Source organism: Anomaloglossus baeobatrachus, chromosome 1, assembly GCF_048569485.1.
Source record: "Anomaloglossus baeobatrachus isolate aAnoBae1 chromosome 1, aAnoBae1.hap1, whole genome shotgun sequence".
Taxonomy (NCBI): domain Eukaryota; kingdom Metazoa; phylum Chordata; class Amphibia; order Anura; family Aromobatidae; genus Anomaloglossus; species Anomaloglossus baeobatrachus.
In genome coordinates, this window is record NC_134353.1 from 323,436,523 (window position 1) to 323,453,565 (window position 17,043).

The 17,043-nt window shown below is 44.7% G+C and overlaps 1 protein-coding gene across 1 annotated transcript in view; it reads left to right on the forward strand.

The window, feature by feature from the left end:
* SCARB2 (scavenger receptor class B member 2) overlaps positions 1 to 17,043 on the forward strand; it is a 108,230-nt gene that overhangs the window by 82,570 nt on the left and 8,617 nt on the right. Inside the window, exons 9-11 of the mRNA XM_075351660.1 lie at positions 4,480 to 4,553; positions 9,098 to 9,149; positions 15,091 to 15,249. Of these exons, the coding sequence (XP_075207775.1) occupies positions 4,480 to 4,553; positions 9,098 to 9,149; positions 15,091 to 15,249 (285 nt within the window). The remainder of the gene's footprint in view (positions 1 to 4,479; positions 4,554 to 9,097; positions 9,150 to 15,090; positions 15,250 to 17,043) is intronic.

The window sequence follows — 17,043 nt, forward strand, 5'->3', positions numbered from 1 at the left end:
TATATACAAATGCTAGACATCCATATTCACCGCCTCTTTGTTAGGAACGGCTGATATAACAATGCATGCTTGTAGTTTCTAATAAATTGCTCTCTGTCATCTGTAACATTTGCACTTTAACCATCATTGGTATTACAGCAGTGTGAGTAAGATGTGAACCTTTACCGGTCATTAAGTCCTCATGATGTAAATTGTCTCACATGACCTCTTTCAGTTCCTGAAGAAGTGGATGTAACCCTGGTTACATAGTTTCATAATGCTAAGAATATTCAATCAATGTAACTTGCAGGAAAAGAATTGTATGCAGAGACATAAACTTTAGCCTTATTTGTTTGGATGATCGCAGGTTCAAGTCCTGTCACTTGTGCTGTATACAGCAATACATCTTCATGTACAGTGCTGCTGTGTGTAGCAAAAATCATAAGCTGGCTTTACCAGGAGTACCCTCATGATACGCACAGGGTCTTCAGCAGACCCTGGCTGTCACAGCAACCTATTAGCACCTCGCTATTGCTTTGCCGGGGTGTCAGTGGGCGATTAGAACAGTGAGCCCCCCATGATGGCTGCTGTCACAGATTGACAGCGGCATTTAACAGGTAACAGGTGTGGAGCTGTTAGAGGTAGGTGAAGGCTGTATATATATATATATATGTATATATTCATTTGCTGGCAGAAGTGTGGGCTCAGGATCTAAAATCCAAAATATGACGTACTAGACATCAAATGTCAGAGAGGGGTAAAGGCTTTTTTAAAAGGATTCACAGGACTCTGGTCCATAAGGCTGCTTTCACACTTGCGTTGTGCGACATCCGTTGCAATCCGCCGCCTTGAGGAATTACGGTAACTGTTGCCGGAAGCCGTTTATTCCTCATAGGCTTTTATTAAGGGCGGATTGCAACGGATGGTCTTGCGTTGCATCCGCCCCACGGCACATCAGTTGTTTTGTCGGTGACCGTCGGGCGGAGGGAACGCAGTATGTAGCGTTTTTTGAGTGGCGGATTCCTTTATTTTTTCACTGCGCATGCTCAGCTTTTTTTTTTTTTATCACAGAAACATTGATTTACTCTCTCTCGGTGGCCGACCGATCAGCTGATCGCCCGGCTTTTAAGAGCGATCAGCTGATCGGCTGGCCGCCGGGTGATCAGCTGATTGTTCACAATAGTCTGCCGCCGGTAAAACTGTAAAAAAAAAAAAAAAACGGATCGTTGTTTTGCAGCATCAGTCACATCAGTTATGCCACTATCTGCAACACATCCGTTGCATCAGTCACACAACTGACTGTGACAGTTGCAAAACAACGCAAGTGTGAAAGCAGCCTAAGACATTTTTGTAGTCTGTAACGGCCGGATCAGAACCCTGTAAACCCCCTTCCAGCAGCTGGCATCCCTGACTCCTCTGATTAGTAGGCCCAGTGTGAAATCTTCCTTGCAGCATGACACACTTCTCACTTTTAGACCGGAGTCACACTTGCAATTGACTCACACGAGTGCAATGCGAGAAAATCTCGCATTGCACTCGAACCAATGTTAAGCAATGAGGCAGCTCCCATCTGCTTTTTTTTTTTCTCAGCTCAAAGCGGACTGAGAAAAAAAATCGCAGCATGCTGCGATTTTTAGAGTTTCTCGCATGAGTCTCTCCAATGCAAGTCTATGGGTGCGAGAAAAAAAACGGATGTTACACGGATGGCACATGGACCATCCTAGTGAGATGCATTTTTCTAAATACATTTATCGCATGTAGCAGAGAACACTGTAAATGAATGAGGTCTGTCGATGTGGGTCAATCTCTTTCTCTCTCTCTGTCAATGTCGGTCTCTCCCTACCCCCCCTCTCATACTCACCGTTCACCGGCGCGGCGCTGCACGGCTGTCACAAAGCCCCGGCGGCTTTTCCTCTTTTGAAAATGCCGGCCGCTCATTATTCCATCTCGTATTCACTGCTTTTCCCCGCCCACCGGCACCTATGATTGGTTGCAGTCAGACACGCAATTTTGATACCAGCCAAGGCAAAGCCATATGGCTGGAGGCTGGTATTGTCAGGATGGGGAGCCCCACATTATGGGGAGCCCCCCACCCTAAAAATATCAGCCAACAGCCGCCCGGAATTGCCGCATCCATTAGATGCGACAGTCCCGGGACTGTACCCGGCTCATCCCGAATTGCCCTGGTGCGGTGGCAATTGGGGTAATAAGAAGTTAATGGCAGCCCATAGCTGCCACTAAGTCCTAGGTTAAGCATGGTAGGCGTCTCCCCAAGATACCTTCCATGATTAACCTGTAAGTTAAAGAAAAAAACACAGACACCCAAAAAATCCTTTATTTGGAATAAAAGACAAAAAAAACACCCTCTTTCACCACTTTATTAAAATCCCCAAATACCACTCCAGGTCCGACGTAATCCATAGAGGTCCCACGACGCTTTCAGCTCTGCCACATCGGAAGCTGACAGAGAGCGGCCACAGACCATGACCGCTCTCTGTGAGCTCCCCGCAGCAACTGAAGTGAGTTGCGCTATCAGCGATGACGTCACTCACCCGCGGCCACAGATCTCATGTGGAGGACTTCAGCTGTGGCCGCGGATAACCTTAGTGACAGCACCACTGATCGCGCAGATCACTTCAGCCACTCGGGATTTGCGGTCACCAGTGAGACCTTCACCGGTGACCGAAAATCAGGCCGCAACATACAGACAGAGCCACGGGATGACAATGAAGTTGGGTGTAGTTCATCCAAGTTCATTCTCATCGTGCGGCTCTGTCTGTGTCTGCTGTCAGTGGGCATGTAGCAGAGCTGAATGGCAGATGACATAGCTGCTGAGAATAAAAACGGATCACACACGGATTGGACATGGACTACAATCTAGAGAAAAATCACAGAATCACATTGCAGTTGCATTGCACACAGATCAGCACTCGGACAGAGCTCTTGCTACTTTCTAGCATGAGAATCGGACCGATTTTACAGTTGCAAGTGTGACTCCGGCCTTACCTATGCAAACGTGCAAACTCAAATTTTCACCATAAGGATATATTCACATACAGTGATAATGGTGCAGATCGCTACACTGCCAGTTGTATTTACATGTGTGTTTTCAAAATGCACGAAGACATAAAAATAAAGCATGGAAATAGAGGTTTCTCCTGACACACAGAAGAAGCAAATTGGTCATTGTGAGCAGATCTGGTGGCGGACTAAGGCGGGCTTTGCACACTACGACATCGCAGGTGCGATGTCGGTGGGTCATGTCAAAAGTGACGCACTTCCTGCGTCGCTCTCAACATCGTAGTGTGTAAAGCCTAGATGATACGATTAACGAGCGCAAAATCGTCGTAATCGTATCATCGGTGTAGCGTCGGTGAATTCCATAATTACGCTGACGCGACGGTCCGATGTTGTTCCTTGCTCCTGCGGCAGCACACATCGCTGTGTGTGAAGTTGCAGGGGCGAGGAACATCTCCTACCTGCGTCCTGCGGCTCCCGTCGGCTATGTGGAAGGAAGGAGGTGGGTGGGATGTTTACATCCCGCTCATCTCCGTCCCTCTGCTCCTATTGGCCGCCTGCCGTGTGACGTCGCAGTGACGCCACACGACCCGCCCCCTTAATAAGGAGGCGGGTCGCCGGCCAGAGCGATGTCACAGGGCAGGTGAGTGCATGTGAAGCAGCCGTAGCGATGATATTCGCTACGGCAGCTATCACAATGATATTGCAGCTGCGACAGGGGGAGGGGACTATCGCGCTCGGCATCGCAGCATCGGCTTGCGATGTTGCAGCGTGCAAAGTACCCCTAAAAGTCATAGCAGAGCTGTATTTTTTTATTTAAAGGGCCTCCACAGATACATATGTTCCACTGGTTGTACTCCATGGATGTAAGTGGGGGTTTTCTATTGAAACAAGCAAATGAATCCCAACAGCTATAATAACTCCTGTAAGGCCTCGGTTCCACCTGTGTTTCACATGACGAGTGCAGTCTGAAAAAACATCGGATTGCACTCGCACCAGTGTTAAATTATGGGGCAGTGTCCATCTGCGATTTTTTTTTTTTTTTTTCTCATGCCATATCGGAATGAGAAAAGAATCACTGCATGCTGTGTTTAGCAGGGAGTCTCACTTCACACGCACCCATACAAGTCTGTAGGTGCATGTGAAACCTCGTCATCCGAGTGCACACAAACAGCCAGCGGAGAAGAGGGAAAAAGTACTCTCACCTCCTTCTCTACACTTATGATTTGATCACAAGATTCGGATCACAGTTGCATGACACTGGGCTCACACTTGCAGCGGAGCCTGAACCGAGGGTCATTAGCATATCACTTCCTATGCTCTCGCATCTGATGAGATACACTAGTGGAACTAAGAGCTAAATGGGCAATATTTCTACTCATAATATACTGCATCAAAATCTGTTAGAAAATTTTGTAACATACTAAAGCTCAAACAATCTCTACCATTTTTGTCAAAAAACATATTCCTTCTTTTTTTCAGCTCACTGGGATGTTAATTCGAGCTGCCAAGCGCATGCAGGTCAATGTGTATGTAAGGAAGATTCCCGAGTATTCGTAAGTATTATAAATTATATTTTACCACAATCGATCACTGCATATTTCACATGCACAAATATAAAGCCAGCTTTACACGTTGCAATTTCGCATACGATATCGTATGCGATTTGCAACGCCCCCATCGTATGTGCGGCATGTTCAATTTTGTTGAATGTGCCGCACAAACTATTAACCCCCGTCACACGTACTTACCCGTCCATACGACCGCGATGTGGTCGGCGAACGTCCCCTTCCTGGAGTGGGAGGGACGTTCGGCGTCACATCGACGTCACGCGGCAGCCGGCCAATAGAAGCGGAGGGGCGGAGCTGAGCGGGACGTAAACATCCCGCCCACCTTCTTCCTTCTGCATTGCCGGCCGGGAGCCGCAGGACGTAGGTAAGATCTGTTCATCGTTCCCGGGGTGTCACACACTGCGATGTGTGCTACCCCGGGTACGATGAACAACCCGACGTGCAATACACGAGGAATAAACGACGTGTGTGCGATGAACGTTTAAACGTTCAATCGCAATCGCACGTAGCTGTCACACCCTGCAACGTACCTTACAATGCCGGATGTACGTCACTTACGACGTGACCCCGCCGACACATTGTAAGATACATTGTAGTGTGTAAAGCAGGCTTTAGATATATAAATGTTTCAATAAATTGCAATTGAAATCTTCATGTCTGTACATTAACATCAGCTGTGATATACAACGTCACCGTCAGTAGCGTAGGTCCCATGATGTAACTTAGGCTAGAATCACACTAACGTATGGCATCCAATGTGAGAGTATCGAATGCAATATGCTAATGACCCTCAGCTCAGGCTCTGCTGGGAGCGTGGTCCAAGTGTCATGTGACTGACCCAATCCTGCGATCGAATGACAGCTGCGGAGAAGAGGAAAAGATTAATCTCTTCATCTCCTCTATTATCAGCCTGTGCGTATATTGCTCTGCACTTGGATGTCATCCGAGTGCAGTCCAATGTTTCACTCATACCCATAGACTTGTATGGGTGTGAGTGATCCGAGTTTCGCAGACAATCGAAGCATGATGCCATTTTTTCCTCAATCCGATTAGGGCTGAGGAAAAACTCACAGATCTGAGCTGCCTTTTTGATTAACATTGGTTCAAGTGCAAAGCAAGATTTTCTCGCATTGCACTCGTGCGAGTCATACGCCAATGTGACACTGGCCTTCAACACACACTGCTTCCTACATAGGGTTAGAGTAAGGAGGCCCTTACATGACGTAAGAGACATGGCTATATCAGGAGAATTATACTACATTTCTAATTGGAGGTATTTGCCAATATTATTATTATTATTATTACACCTAGTACAGAATGAGATTTTGGAGATGGAAATACCCCTTTAAATTATATGCAAATGAAGCTGAAGTGCTCTTGGTGTATGGAAGTGTTTCCCAAGTTTATTCTCTCCCTGCCCAGCGCTGCCTGACTGCGCTTTTGCTGTGTGACTTCAAACAAAGGCACTGTCAGACAGGAGGAGGCAGCTCTGGGCGAAGAATGGAGGCAGAATGACAGAGGATTGGGAAGAGCTTCCCTTGGCAAAAGCACTTCAGCCTCATTTGCATAGAGATTGAAGCCCAGATTACTTGGCTACAGGGAGCAGGGAGCCGGGACTGGCAGCGTGAGAGCGGTGGACGCTAGTAACTACTGTAAATATCGGGTAACCAAGGGAAGGATTTCCCTTGGTTACCCGATATTTACCTTGGTTACAGCTTACCGCAGGCTGCCAGAAGCCGGCTCCCTGCTCCCTACTCGCTTCAGTTAGTCGCTCTCTCGCTGTCACACACAGCGATGTGTGCTTCACAGCGGGAGAGCAACGTCCAAAAAATGAAGCAGGACATTCAGCAACGACCGGCGACCTCACAGCAGGGGCCAGGTCGTTGCTGGATGTCACACACAGCGACGGGACGTCGCTGCTACGTCAAAGAAAATGGTGACTTAGCAGCAACGTCGCCGTCGCTGTGTGTGACACCACCTTTAAAAAGAGCAACAGCCACATATAAATAGTTTGGGGTGTGAAATTGTGTTGACAGATACACTTCGAAGTGTGCATTTATACTGGCTGATCATCGAGAACAAACTTTTGTAGAAATGCTGTTTCTCAATAACCCTAATAATAGGGTACACGTAAGTACTAAAACATATTTTTATACATGCACATTACACAATATTACAACACAGGGATGGGTAGGAAGGGGTTACAAGGCTATACATTACACTGCTACTAGGTTAGAACACATAAATTACCTGACAGGTTCCCTTTAAACATTCTTCAAGTAGCTTTAGCTCGAAAGCCATCACTATTTTATTTGTATAAGGCTATGTGCGCGCTAGCCGTTTTTATCCGCGGATTTACCCGCGGTTTTGCTGCGGAAATTTCTTGAGAAATGTTTGAAATCTTTCTGCAGACATTTCCCAGCAAAACCTATGGGGAAAAAAAATAGCTATGCGCACGCTGCGTTTTTTTCTCAAGAAAATTCTTTGTGAAGATTTTCTTGATAAAATTTCTTGAGCTAATGTGCATGTCACTTCTTTTCCGCAGGTACCTGCGGAATACCCCCGGTATTTCACTCCATTCACTGTAATGTAATCGCGAAATACCGGGGGTATATCGCAGGTAACAAATGATGTGCGGTATACCCTCGGTATAGCCGCGATTTACCTGCGGTAATGCATATCGCTGCCTGCGGTTTTGCAGGAAGTGATGTCATTATGCCAGGAAGAGGAAGCGGAGCAGAGTAAACACACACGTCACACTCTCTGGACGTCGCACAGAAGCACTTCTGTGTGACCTCCAGGTGCCCGTGCAGTCTGTGTCCCGCTCCAGCCCCGCGGCTGCCTGCACTGCTATGTGTCAGTGTCTGCCCGCAGTGTTAGCAGCTTGGCACGCTGCAGCGCAGGCAGACACTGACACACAGTAGTGCGTGCAGCCGCGGGGATGCCGAGCGCTGCGTCAGGAGGTGAGATGAGATCATTACCTGCTGTGACGATCTCCTGCCTCCTGACGTCACCGCGGTCACTGCTGTCTATGCCCGTCCCGCGAGCGGCCCAAGACTGTCACTAGCGGTGACGTCACGGGCTCTCGCGATACTGCTGACAACGCGGCGGGCATAGAAGTCAGTGACAGCGCTGACGTCAGCAGTACAGGAGATGATCACAGCAGGTAATGATCTCATCTATCCTCCTGACAGCAGCACTCGTCATCCCCTGCAGTGACCTGGGCTATTGATGTTAGCTCAGGCCACTGCATTGCTCTCCCAGTCAATGGGGAACATTCTGTTCTTCATTGACTGGGACAGTAACTATGGTATGGATCGCCGTGGAGACCCCCCCTTCCTTATTGGATTACGCCGGACGTGGAATTAATTGTTCTTTTCAATAAATTAGTGAAAGAGGGAATGTTTTGGGGAGGGAGTGTTTTTTCAAATAAAACTTTTTTTGTTGTCTATTTTTTATTTCTTACTGACTGGGTTGGTGATGTCAGGTATCTGATAGACACCTGACCTCACCAACCCCAGGGCTTGATGCCAGGTGACATTACACATCTGGCATCAACCCCATATATTACCTCGTTTGCCAACGCACCAGGGCAACGGGATGAGTTGGGGCGAAGTGCCAGGATTGGCACGTTTAATGGATGTGCCACTTCTGGGGCGGCTGCAGCCTGCTATTTTTAGGCTGGGGAGTGTCCAATAACAGTGGACCTCCCTAGTCTGAGAATACCAGACCACAGCTGTCCGCTTTACCTCGGCTGGTGATCCAATTTGGGGGGGACCCCACGTTTTTTGTTTTAAATTATTTATTTAATGTAAAATAACAGCATGGGGTGCCCCCGTATTCTCCAATTATTGTTGCTGCTGCATGTACGATGTTGTTCATCGTTCCTGCGGCAGCACACATCGCTATGTATGATACCGCAGGAACGACGAACATCTCCTTACCTGCCTCCATTGGCAATGCGGAAGGAAGGAGGTGGGCGGGATTTTATGTCCCGCTCATTTCCGCCCCTCCGCTTCTATTGGGCGGCGGTTCAGTGACGCTGCTGTGACGTCGCTGTGACGCTGAACGAACCACCCCCTTAGAAAGGAGGCGGTTCGCCGGTCACAGCGACGTCGCAGAGCAGGTGTGTGCGTGTGCCGCTGCCGTAGCGATAATGTTCACTACAGCAGCGATCACCACATATCAGCCGTACAACGGGGGCGGGTGCTATCACACTCGACATCGCCAGCAATTGCTAGCGATGTCGCAGCGTGTACAGCGGCCTTAAGGCTTCCTCTAAAGATGGCAAGATCTGTAACGTTCACAGTAGGTACAGGATACAGTAGTTGTAGTAGTACGGTAGTTATTCTGGAGATAAAACATTTTGAGGGTTTTCCCACAGTAAACAGGTTGAGAAATATTGATGTTAGGATTCTCTTCTACCAAAGCAATCTACCATAATCACAAACAAGCAAATTCATGTTCCTCCATTCCTAAATTTAAACAAAACAAAAACGTACTATAACGTCTTTTTTTTTTTTTTTCAGGATTACTCAGCAAATACAAACTCTCTATTTTCCAGTGATGTATCTAAACGAGGTAAGAAATTTTGATTACTCAAAAGGCTAATAGATCGACTGATAGGTGCCATATGTACAGACATTGCACCCAATTTATTATGCTATTTTTAAAAATTTGATGCAATTTTGCATCATTTTCACCACTTGTTACTATACAATCCCTATCAATCAATATCCACCAATTGTTTATACAATGTAGTATTCATATTCATTGTTTATTTTTTATATAGTAACAACTCAGTCACTTAGGGGTACTTCTCACATAGCGAGATCGCTGCTGAGTGACAGGTTTTGTGACGTACCAGTGACCTCATCAGCGATCTCACTGTGTGTGACACTGAGCAGCGACCTGGCCCCTGCTGTGAAATCGCTGATCGTTACACACTGTTCTGGTTCATTTTTTGCTCGTTGGTCTCCTGCTGTGCAGCACACATTGGCGTGTTTGACAGCGGGAGACCAACAAGCATCAACGCTGGTAACTAGGGTAAATATCGAGTAATTAAGCAAAGCGCTTTGCTTAGTAACCCGATGTGTACCATAGCTACGTATACAGGGAGCCAGCGCTGGCAGCCTGTAAGGGTGTACGCTGGTAACCAGGGTAAATATCGGGTAACCAAGCAAGGCGCTTTGCTTAGTTACCCGATATTTATCTGGTTACCAAGCGCAGTATTGTTACACGAGTCGCTGGTGAGATCTGCCTGATTGACAGCTCACTAGCGACCCTATAGCGACGTCCCAGCGATCCTGACCAGGACGTATCGTGGTCTGAATCGCTGGTACGTCGTTTAGTGAGACGGTACCCTTAGCCCATAGGATTGCGGTCTCCTGAGTTACCAGAAAATCAGGATTTTCTTCAAAGCAACCCTCCATCAATTTTATTGACTTCTCAAACAGATAAAACAACTTGCAAAAACACCATAAAATAAGGCCTAGGGCATCTAATAAGGCCTAATCCTAATCCCTTGATAGCTGGTGAAGATTTACTACTTAATACATCAAACAATGGCCTGTTACTTACTCAGATTAATATCAGCTGTCTTCCCAAGGCTGGAAGCCTAAAGGTACCATCACACTAAGCGACGCTCCAACGATCCCACCAGCTATCTGACCTGGCAGGGATCGCTGGAGCGTCGCTACATGGTCGCTGGTGAGCTGTCAAACAGGCAGATCTCGACAGCGATCAGAGATCAGCTACCAGCCACCAGCGACCCGTGTAACGACGCTGTGCTTGGTAACCATAGTACACATCGGGTTACTAAGCAAAGCGCTTTGCTTATAGTTACCCGATGTGGACCTTGACTACGTGTGCAGGGAGCAGGGAGCCGGCTTCTAGAAGCTGCGGACGCTGGTAACCAAGGTAAATATCGGGTAACCAAGCAAAGCCTTTGCTTGGTTACCCGATGTGTACCTTGGTTACCAGCGTCCACAGAAGTCAGCTCCCTGCTCCCTGCACATTCAGATCGTTGCTCTCTCGCTGTCAAACACAGCGATGTCTGCTTCACAGCGGGAAAGCAACGACCAAAAAATGGTCCAGGACATTCAGCAACGACCGGCGACCTCACAGCAGGGGCCAGGTCGTTGCTGGATGTCACACACAGCGACATCGCTAGCAAGATCGCTGTTGCGTCACAAAAAACGTGACTCAGCAGTGATGTCGCTAGCGATGTCGCTTAGTGAGATGTGGCCTTTAGGCCTAAGGCACACTGCATGAAAATCGGACCGAGTGGAATGCAACGTTTTATCCAATATTAGCCTATGTCCCAGCACCCATGAGCGATTATTTTCTCGGCCCCAATCGGACTGAGAAAACAATCGCAGCATGTTGCGGGTGTAATGCGAGACTCTTTCTCTCGCACCCATTCAAGTCTATGGGGCGAGAGAAAGATCGCACTGCACTTGCAGTACACCGGTGTTCCGCGAGTGCAGGGCGAGAATCACAATAGCCAGCTACGGAGGAGAGAGGGAGATATAAATCCCTCTCCTCCTCCATGCCGGCCCGCCCCTCCTCAGCACTGGCCCGCCCCTCCTCCGTGCCGGCCCACCCCCTGCAGCTGAGGTCCGACCGCATGATCGGACCTCAGTCGCAGTGACACTCCCATGATACTCGGCTCCCGCTGTGCTACCAGCGTGAGCCGAGTGTCATGCGAGGATCGCATTAGTCCCCGTGTGGCCCCGGCCTTACATAAACACTCTATGTTAGTAAGTACTAATCCAAGGACTAGAAATATCTGGAAAGCAACAAGAAAGTGGAAAAAATGCTGCAAAAATTATTGTATAGCTTGCTCAGTACACATGGTTTAACTGTTTAAAAGGACGCAAAGTCTTCACTTCTTCAGTAAAATACACCATATACAGTCATAGCTGAAACTGGTGGCACCCTTAAAATTGTTTCAGAAAAGTAAGCATTTCTCTCAGAAAATTATTGCAATTACACATATTTTGTTATACATATGTTTAATTGCTTGGCACATTTGTTGTTTATATTGAAAAGTAATACAGTCATGAAAAAGTTTGGGCACCCCTATTAATGTTAACCTTTTTTCTTTATAACAATTTGGGTTTTTGCAACAGCTATTTCAGTTTCATATATCTAATAACTGATGGACTCAGTAATATTTCTGGATTGAAATGAGGTTTATTGTACTAACAGAAAATGTGCAATCCGCATTTTATCAAAATTTGACCGGTTCAAAAGTATGGGCACCCTTATCAATTTCTTGATTTGAACACTCCTAACTATTTTTTACTGACTTACTAAAGCACTAAATTGGTTTTGTAACCTCATTGAGCTTTGAACTTCATAGGCAGGTGTATCCAATCATGAGAAAAAGTATTTTTAAGGTGGCCACTTGCAAGTTGTTCTCCTATTTGAATCTCCTATGAAGAGTGGCATCAGGGGCTCCTCAAAACAACTCTCAAATGATCTGAAAACAAAGATTATTCAACATAGTTGTTCACGGGAAGGTACAAAAAGTTGTCTCAGAGATTTAAACTGTCAGTTTCCACTGTGAGGAACATAGTAAGGAAATGGAAGAACACAGGTACAGTTCTTGTTAAGCCCAGAAGTGGCAGGCCAAGAAAAATATCAGAAAGGCAGAGAAGAAGAATGGTGAGAACAGTCAAGGATAATCCACAGACCACCTCCAAAGACCTGCAGCATCATCTTGCTGCAGATGGTGTCAATGTGCATCGGTCAACAATACAGCGCACTTTGCACAAGGAGAGCTGTATGGGAGAGTGATGCGAAAGAAGCCGTTTCTGCAAGCACGCTACAAACAGAGTCGCCTGAGGTATGCAAAAGCACATTTGGACAAGCCAGTTACATTTTGGAAGAAGGTCCTGTGGACTGATGAAACAAAGATTGAGTTGTTTGGTCATACAAAAAGGTGTTATGCATGGAGGCAAAAAAACACGGCATTCCAAGAAAAGCACTTGCTACCCACAGTAAAATTTGGTGGAGGTTCCATAATGCTTTGGGGCTGTGTGGCCAATGCCGGCACCGGGAATCTTGTTAAAGTTGAGGGTCGCATGGATTCAACTCAGTATCAGCAGATTCTTGACAATAATGTGCAAGAATCAGTGACGAAGTTGAAGTTACGCAGGGGATGGATATTTCAGCAAGACAATGATCCAAAACACCGCTCCAAATGTACTCAGGCATTCATGCAGAGGAACAATTACAATGTTCTGGAATGGCCATCCCAGTCCCCAGACCTGAATATCATTGAACATCTGTGGGATGATGTGAAGCGTGCTGTCCATGCTCGGTGACCATCAAACTTAGCTGAACTGGAATTGTTTTGTAAACAGGAATGGTCAAATATACCTTCATCCAGGATCCAGGAACTCATTAAAAGCTACAGGAAGCGACTAGAGGCTGTGATTTTTGCAAAAGGAGGATCTACAAAATATTAATGTCACTTTTATGTTGAGGTGCCCATACTTTTGCAGCGGTCAAATTTTGTTAAATGCGGATTGCACATTTTCTGTTAGTACAATAAACCTCATTTCAATCCAGAAATATTACTGAGTCCATCAGTTATTAGATATATGAAACTGAAATAGCTGTTGCAAAAACCCAAATTATTATAAAGAAAAAAGGTTAACATTAATAAAGGTGCCTAAACTTTTTCATATGACTGTATGTGTGGGCAATATGAAAATCACACCTGAAACTGGATAAAAAGGGGAGAAGTTGACTGAATTTTTGCATTGTGTGTCTTTGTGTGCCACACTAAGCATGGAGAACAGAAAGAGGAGAAGAGAATTGTCTGAGGACTTAAAAACCAAAATTGTTCAAAACATATCAGCAATCTCAAGGTTACAAGTCCATCTCCAGAGATCTTGACGTTAGGTTGTCCACGGTGCACAACATAAGTTTATAATCCATGACACTGTAGCTAATCTCCTTAGACATGGATGGCAGAGAAAAATCACTGTAAGGTTGCAACACAGGATAGTCAGAGTGGTGGACAAGCAGCCCCAGTCAAGTTCCAAAGAAATTCAAGCTGTCCTAATGGCTTAGGTGCATCAGTATCAGCATGAACTATCTGTTGACACTTGAGTAAAATGAAACGCTGTGGCAGGAGGACCCCATTCCTGATACAGTAACATAAGAAAACTTGACTGCAGTTTCTCATAATGTACGTAAGCCAGAATCCTTTTGGGAAAGCGTCTTGTGGACAGATGAGACAAAGATAGAGCTTTTTAGTAAAGCATATTATTCTACGGTGTACCGAAGACGGAATGAGGCCTACAAAGAAAAGAACACAGTAGCTACAGTCAAATATGGGGAGGTTCAAAAATGTTTTGTGGTTGTTTTGCTTCCTATGGAACTTGGTGCCTTGACTGTGTGCAAAACATCATGAAATCTGTCCAGTGTCAGAAAGCTGGGTTTGAGTTGAGTCCTAGGTCTTCCAGCAGGACAATGACCTCAGACATATTTCAAGAAGCCTCCAGAAATGGATGGAATCAAAGTGCTGACGAGTTCTGAAGTGGCCAGTAATGAGTCCGGATCTAAAATCCCATTAAACACCTGTAGAGAGGTCTTAAAATTGCTGTTTGGAGAAGGCCCTCTTCAAATATGAGAGATCTTTAGCAGTTTGCAAAAGAACAGTGGTTTAAAATTCCAGTTGAGGAGTAAGAAGCTTGTTGATGGTTATAGGAATCGATTGATTGCAGTTATTTATTCCAAAGGGTGTGCAACCAAATATTAAGTTGAGGATGCCAACTATTTTGTCTGAGACATTTTTGAGGTTTTCTGTGAAATTATAACCAATTTTCCTTTTTTTCCCTCATTTTTGGGGCGTTTTTCCAATACACGCAAAGGAAATAAATGTGTATAAGAAAGCATTTGTAATTGCAATAACGTTCTGGGAGAAATACTTCATTTTCTGGAACAATTTTAAGGGTGTCAACATTTTCATCCATGACTGTATATATACACATTCTTACAATGATAAACCATTGTTGGAGGGCTACAGATAGTATTACTTTTCTGAATAGAACATATTAAAAATAATAACTTTATATCACTTTGATTATGCAAACCTGACTCCCTGCAGGATTAGGGCTTCAATTTAGCAATGCTTGCATAACCCCCTAGCTGGCATACAGTGTGAAAGTGTGACTTACAAGGTACTGCCCATATACCAAGAGTTGTAATACTCAGTGCACATTGATAAATGCCTACATTTTTACCAGGTAAATTATATCTTTGTACAATGTTAGCCAGTAGATAGAAAAATTAAAAACAAAACAAAACTGAGAGTCCTCAGTGGTTGATAATAGTGGTTATCAACCACTGAGGACTCTGTTTTGTTTTTTTTTTAACAATTTTACCATACAGTTTTATATCCTATTAGTAGAATAAAGTATTTAGTACTTTTTACATTTTTGTAATTTAGGACTAAATACATTTTTGTTTTGCTCATTATAATACGCATAATATGTCTCCCCAGAGTGTCCTCATTGATGACCAGTCTGCTGGAAAAATGAGGTCCGTTCTTCTAGAATCCAGAGTGGTAGCTAATGTTCCTTTCATCATCATGGCACTTGGGATAATATTTGGCATTATATTTGTTGTTCTTGCTTGCCGTCCATCCAGAACAAGAGAAGAGGTAGGTAACATTCTAAGTCTACATGAAATGCAAGAGGTTTTGCGGGACATGCAATTCTCACACTTACCTTTAGCAGTTTTGTTTTGTTTTTTTAACACTTCCTTTCCTTTGAGGATGAGTTTTCAGTTTTCTTATCAGTAGAGGCAGGATTACAATGACTCACACCTCTATACCTCTAAGTTTAGTCTAAAAATGCCTCAGTGACTTGTGAAAATTGCAAGATTTTCAATTTTAATCTCTTAATACAGGATTGTGGTATTTAAAAAAAAAATGAAAAAATTGAAAAAAAAATAATAAATAAATATATATATATATATATATATATATATATATATATTAGGACACAGAAAACTGATTTAATTAATAGGTCATTTACTGATGATAAATTCACTTTAACTGATCAAGTTTTTATATTTGTTAAAGGGCACCTGTCCTTTATGAGGAAATCTCATTTCAAATTTAGAAGTAGAAATAATGCATATCATATTTTTAGTTGAATGCATATCCAGTGGTTCCAGTCACTACCCTGTTTATCTTCTTCTAGTGTTGATCGTTTGGCTGATATCTATATTTCTGTGCACAGCCTTGGGCATTAACTGCAGTTTAGATTAGGTTCACATGAGTAAAGTGCTCAAATAAATAGGAGGTGGATCTTTAGTACCCGGTCGTGGCCACTAGTTTTGATGGAGCTGCTGTGATCTCACAGCATTTGATAAATGCGGCGGTAACAGCTGATCGGTGGGGATGCTGATGTTTCACATCCCCACAAATCAGATATTGATGACCTATCCTAAATATAGGCCATCAATTAAAAAATAAATTAAAAAATAGTATCCATCCTCTTCAAATGTTCTAGCATTACAGAGAAAATAATAGTTTGACGATCAAGCCAGGGATCATAGGTAGTGATCGGCGAACTCACAGATATTTGGGATTGGTGAGACTAACCAACCAAACTTATAGAAAAAACAAAAAAAAACAGCTCCGGCCCGGAAATAATCCCAGATATCTGGCTGGATGCCGGTCCCCATATAAATCTAAGGGAACCAGAATCCGGCACTTAAAAATGGTGGTAGGGGGATTAGAGCATGCACACTATACTTACCGAGTCTCCAGAGCAGCTGTAACTGCTCCTTTGGCCACTCACTCTTCTTCCAGGGACGTTTATTATTGCTCATCCATATTTACTGCTTCTCCCGCCCACCGGCAATCTAGGCATCTGTGATTGGTTGCAGTAAGATGAACCCCCAGACTTTGTGACACCAACTGACTGCTTTCAATCACAGAGCCTGTCTGTTTGTCACTATCGTGGTATAAAAATAAATAAAAAAAATTGGCATAGGGAACCCTTGTATTATGATACCCAGCACAAATAAAGCATACGGCTACTAGCTGTAGCCCCCAGCTGTGCACTTATCTTGACTGTGTATCAAAATAAGAGGAACCAAATGCGGCATTATTTATTATTATTATCATTTAAATAAATAATTTAATCTGGCAAGCGGGCCCCCCCAATTTTGATACCCAGCCATGACAAAGCCTGACAGCTTTGGGGCTGGTTTTCTCAACCTGGGGAGACCCATGCCTATTTGGCCCGCCAGCCTAAAAATAGCAGCCTGCAGCTGCCCAGGATTGTTGCATCTATTACATGTGACATCCAGGAACTTTACCCGGCTCTTCCCGATTGACCTGGTGGGTACTGAGGGGTTAATAACAGCCCACAGCTGCCACTAAGCCCTAGATTAGTAATGGAAGGCGTCTATGAGACCCAACATTACTAATCTGTAAGTGAAA